The sequence below is a fragment of the Vitis vinifera genome, chromosome 4 (genome assembly GCF_030704535.1).
Source record: "Vitis vinifera cultivar Pinot Noir 40024 chromosome 4, ASM3070453v1".
Taxonomy (NCBI): Eukaryota; Viridiplantae; Streptophyta; class Magnoliopsida; order Vitales; family Vitaceae; genus Vitis; species Vitis vinifera.
Window position 1 is genome coordinate 4300115 of NC_081808.1, and position 5334 is coordinate 4305448.

The 5334-nt window shown below is 33.3% G+C and overlaps 1 protein-coding gene across 1 annotated transcript; it reads right to left on the reverse strand.

The window, feature by feature from the left end:
* Nucleotides 1–3113: 3113 nt before the first annotated feature.
* On the reverse strand, nt 3114–4293 carry LOC104879016 (uncharacterized). The gene is made up of 2 exons (XM_010650305.3): nt 3866–4293; nt 3114–3547 (listed from the first exon to the last, which is right to left on the reverse strand). Exons 1-2 carry the CDS (start codon nt 4201–4203, stop codon nt 3484–3486), a joined length of 402 nt encoding a protein of 133 aa, XP_010648607.1. The 5' UTR covers nt 4204–4293; the 3' UTR covers nt 3114–3483.
* Nucleotides 4294–5334: the final 1041 nt, after the last annotated feature.

Here is a 5334-nt window from a genome sequence, read left to right on the forward strand (position 1 = left end):
TGAGATTTTCAGTGTCTACAACTTGGAGACGGGTCAAAATTGTGTGTCCAATTAATGTTGACATAGATCTCCCGAATTCCTTGACATGAGGTCACATGATAAGCAACCATAATATAATTTTAAATATTTCCATTCTTCGTGGAGTTCCTTTTTCTCGGAGGTACAACGATGTCAAAGGATGAAAGAATCTGGGTGAAGTATATTCTAATGTTACAAAAAAAATCAAAAATAAAAATAACTGATTGTGGGAGTTGTTGCAGGCTTGCAGCCATCTTCATTGGGATAACTGTGCTGGCCCTGTTCATCTCCGTCCTGCTCAATCAGGATTTTAACTTCCAGAAAAGATAGAAAATCCTAGAGATATTTAAAAAAAGGCATATTATTTTTTTTTTCTTCTTCTTCTTTTTGTCACTCAATATAAATGTCTTCCTCTTGTGTTGATTTCGGATGAGGACGGATTGGTGGCACTGGCACCTATCTTCTAACGCGGCATGTGTCGACACAGTTTCTCCATTATGAGGCCACACCGATTATGGGAAATTTTCGGTTGTGTATATCCGGAGTATGCTGAATCAAGTGGACGTAATGGGCCAAAATTTGTGGCTATTATTAGTGGAGAAAAAACACACGAAAAATAAAGATAGTTTTCTTTTCAATTTTTGCATACCCAAAATTGAAAGTTTAAATTGATTAAATATAAATAGGTTTTTTCTCTCAACATTTTCCCTTTAGTATTGGAAGGAGAAGAAAGTATAGAAGTTTAAGAGAAAAGGAAAGTGTTTGAATGGTTTAACTATTTTAAAATTTCTGATGGAGAGTATTTATATAAGATAAATTTTCAAGGACTCCTATTTACATGGAATCTCCTATTTACATAGGGTTTGTGATATATTAGAATTATACAAATGTAAAATTCAAACAAATTCATGAGTTGATAGGGGTCTATTCAATACACCCCCTCAAGATGTGTCAATCTTGACTCGAAGGGCTTAAACTCTTGTAGAATATAGGGCTTGAACTCGTATAGAAGATAGGGGCTTGAACTCATGTAGAAGATAGGGGCTTTGTTTGTTAGAACATCGGCAAGTTGATCCATGATTGACACATGAGACCCTAAGCTCACGTGATTGAACTTTGTTTCCAACAAAATGAAAATCAATTGCATTGCGAAACACTGGATTTGCACAAAGATATATTGCACCCATATTATCACAATAGATAAGAGATGATGATGAAATTGAAACATCAAGTTCTAAAAAAAAAAAGGACTTAACCCAAAGGACCTTTGAAGCTATAGAGACCATGGCACGATATTTCGCTTCAATGGAAGAGCGGACTATGGACTTTTGTTTCTTTGATGACCAAGCTAGACATAGGATTGTGACCAAGAAAAACAATGTGAGCACTGGTGAATGATTTATCATCGGGATTTCTTGCCCAATCAGCATCCGAGTATGCATGCATATTGATGGGCAATTTCTTGTGCAAGAATAGACCATGCATTATTGTTCCAACTAAGTATCTAAGCAGTCTTTTAACACAAGACCAATGTGTTGATGTTGGATGGTGCATAAATTGAGATAATTTATTTACTAAGAATGTGATGTTTGCGCAATTAAAAGATAAGTATTAGAAGCCTCCAATGACCGATCTATATTCAATGGGATGAAGAAGAGAGGTGTCATCATGCAGATGTGGAACATTGTTGAGGGACATCGGGGATTGAACTGGTTTGGTAGTCACCATTTGTGTTTTCTTAAGAAGCTCTTGAATGTACTTGTGTTGAGATAAGAATAATTCATTGGCAATATGTATTACTTCAACACCAAGAAGAAAAAAAGGTCCCAAGACCCTTAATGGAGAATTTGGCCGCTAACCGAGAGATCACACAAACAAGAAACACATTATTCTTGCTTGTTAAAATAAAATAATCAACATAAACAAGTAGATAAGCAAAGGGACCACCACTCTTTTTAAAAATAAAGAGTGATGTATCGGCTTAGGAGATGACAAAACCTAATGAAAGGAGAAATTAGTTAAGTTCATGATACCAAGCTCATGGAGCTTGTTTAAAGCCATAAAGAGCTTTACGAAGTCGACAAATATGATGGGGATGTCGTGTATCCGGGGACCCAAGAGGTTGAATCATGTAAACGTCTTCATGAAGCACCCATGGAAGAATGCATTATCAACGTCCAATTGACGAAATGACCAACCATAAGAAATAGCAAGGCTAAGGATGAGTCAAACCGTTGTCGGTTTGATAACGGGATCAAGTCTCATTGTAGTTGAGCCCCCACCAACTACCTTGTAGCGTTTGTACGTTTAATACGGAATATCCACTTGCACCCCACTACCCCACCAAGTTTTGGTTAGCATGTGACGGGACTAACTCCCATGTGCCATTTTGTATCAATGCATCAAATTCATGATGGGACTAACTCCCATGTGTCATTATGTATCAATGCATCAAATTCATAAGACATAGCCTGCCTCCATTGTGGATCCTTCATGGCTTGAGAAACACAAGTTGGTTCGGTTGAGAAGGAAGAAGAGGAAGTTGTGGTGAAAAGGGTGATTTTCTTGGAGGGGGTAAACATATTATTTAATAGCTTAACCACTTCTAAATTAATGATGGAGAGTATTTATACAAGATAAATTTTCAAACAGTAGGACTCCTATTTACATGGAGTTTGCAACATAGTATAATTATACAAATTTAAAATTCAAACAAATTCATAAGTTGATAGGAATCTGCTCAATAGAAAGTCCTTGCAACTTTGATTTGTTTTTCCATTTTAGACATGTAAGGTCTTGCAACTTTGATTTGTTTTCCCAATTTTAGACAAAGAAGTTCAAAAGCGACGTACTCTTAGGTCACGACGTCTATCATATGTCACATGATCATTAAGTTAGAGTCACTCTTATTATGACATATTTAATCTGGATAATTCCTTCCATAATTATTGTAAAGCCAAGATATTCATCACCACCACCCATATGCATCCCAAGGTCTAGTGATAATCTCAAAAGACAATTTCAAAATAGATCTATAAATTACGCTCACACTAAAATCTCATTCTAAAAAGACAATTCCATCTTAAATACCAAAAAAAAAAAATTATGATATATTTGCATTTGGAAGTGATAACTTACAATAAAGTATGATATACAAGAAACAAGAAATATGACATATTTACAATAAATTATGATATATTTGCATTTGGAAGTGATAACTTACAATAAAGTATTATATACAAGTGACATTACAATATCACAGTTATAACATCACTTCCGTAATATTTACAATGGTAATTCATAATTAATTACATATGATACAAGTCCACTGCGTATCAATGAGATTTTGAAAAAAAAAAATATTTTTTTAAATATGGTAGATTTGAAAATATTTTTTGAACGGTCATATTTTCATTTTTTTTTTTTGGTAAATATTTTCATTTTTTTAAAATCCCCTGGATTGATTTATCCGATGATGTCCGATCCTCTGTTTCCATCGTAGCTTCTTCCAAAGATACAACCAAAGCCCCTAAAATTAAGCCAAACAAGATGGCCGGAATCAGCCAAGTCACCAACTGAAATTATTTTTCATCAATTTGACTATGATTAAAATTATTCAAAATATAGTTTCCAAGACTTTTAATTTAAAAAAAAAAAAATTCCAATTGTTTTTCATAAACGTATTTATAAAAATTTTCAATTTTTTTAATAATTACTTTAAAAAATCTAACAAACTAATTAAAATTATTTTTAAAAATATTTTGTATGAAGACTCTGTTTTCCGGTTGTATTTGCAACTGAAAAAACGAACCGAGAAAAATCCCAATGAAACCATTTTATAACGTACTTGATCCGGCCGAGATCTGTCCATCGCGCCTTGACGCCGGAGATCAGGAGGCCTCCGTCCGGGCCTCTGGCCACAATTATCTTCCCATAGGTGATGAAGTGGCGGCGCGTCAAGAGCTTGCCTGAGGAAGAGCCGTCGACGGAGACGGAGATCATCGGAGGGCGATCAGGATTGCTGGGGGCGTAGCAGAACCCGGTGGCGGCGACTTCAGTAGAGGTGCCCGGAGCGATGGAAATCCTCTTGTGAACACGGTGAGTTGGGAAGAGGGTAACTGTGAGCTCCACTTGCTGCTCAGTCTCGTTCTCGATCACCGTCACTCTCCTCCCCGGATAAATCATCCTCGACAATTAGCTATTGAATTGGATTTTGTTTCTCTTTACCAGACTGGAGTTCAATAGAGTTCGAAATTTTTGGGCTCCAATTTAACTGTCCCAGCGGGTATGCCATGGTGACGTGGCTGACAATAGGTTACTTGCACATGAAGCAACCGCCGGTAAAAGCCTTATGGGGCTGGTGAGTGTTTAATTACCTAATTTTTTAAGGGAGAATTATAAAAAAAAGTAGGCTGAAAAAAATAATTATTATGAAGGGTCAATATTTTAGATGACAATTTTATCCTTGAATATATTTTTTATATTATTTATAAATAAATTAAGATTGTCAATGATATGGGTCTATATATGATGACAAGTACAGGTTGATGGGAAATTAATAGTACATTTCTCAGCTCCAAAAAATTGTTGTTCACTTTTGAACAATCAAGTGATTGTTTAAAAAAATTTGCTATTTTTTTTTCAAAACAATTAAAATTTTTTAAAGAACCTTGTAAAAAAAAATAATTTTCAATATTTCATAAATAAAAACCACATCCTAAAGTTATTATATCGTTTCATATATAAAGCTTATAATTAAAAACTTTGTTATCATAATATAATGAATAATTATTTTTTACGAGCACTCATCAATTGAATAATATATAAATATTCAATTGACTAACACACACCTATTAAATGGAATAACTCACAATTATTCATTGGATAATATAGCACGTGAAAAAATTAAATTAAATTATGTTGTAATATATCGTAACGATAGTGTATTTATATTGTAAATATAATGCATTTATGTCGTACCTATATTTCATTACAAAAGTAATAATTTTAAAAATGTTTATTCATACCCTATTGGTATTAACACATCATATCAATATATTAACAATATTTGTTTAATGTTTTGAAATTATTTAATAATTTTTGTATTAAAAAAAACTATGAGTCTCGTGAATTCAAATTAGTATTTCATTTGGTTTCAAAAATTATTTATGATATAGATATGTTGTGAAATATGGTATGATCATATAAAATTATCATTTTTATAAAAAATTTCATAGATTTCCTAATTATGTTTTATTATAATGTATTGTAATGTAAGTGTATTTATATTGTAATTATAACATATTTTTGTCGTAC

Excerpts from the sequence above, each read along its gene's own strand:
- LOC104879016 (XM_010650305.3), bottom strand. The coding sequence starts at position 4,203 with ATGATTTATCCGGGGAGGAGAGTGACGGTGATCGAGAACGAGACTGAG. Across the intron at positions 3,548-3,865 it reads ACAGATCTCGGCCGGATCAA|GGGCTTTGGTTGTATCTTTG; the intron begins GTACGTTATAAA and ends GCTTAATTTTAG.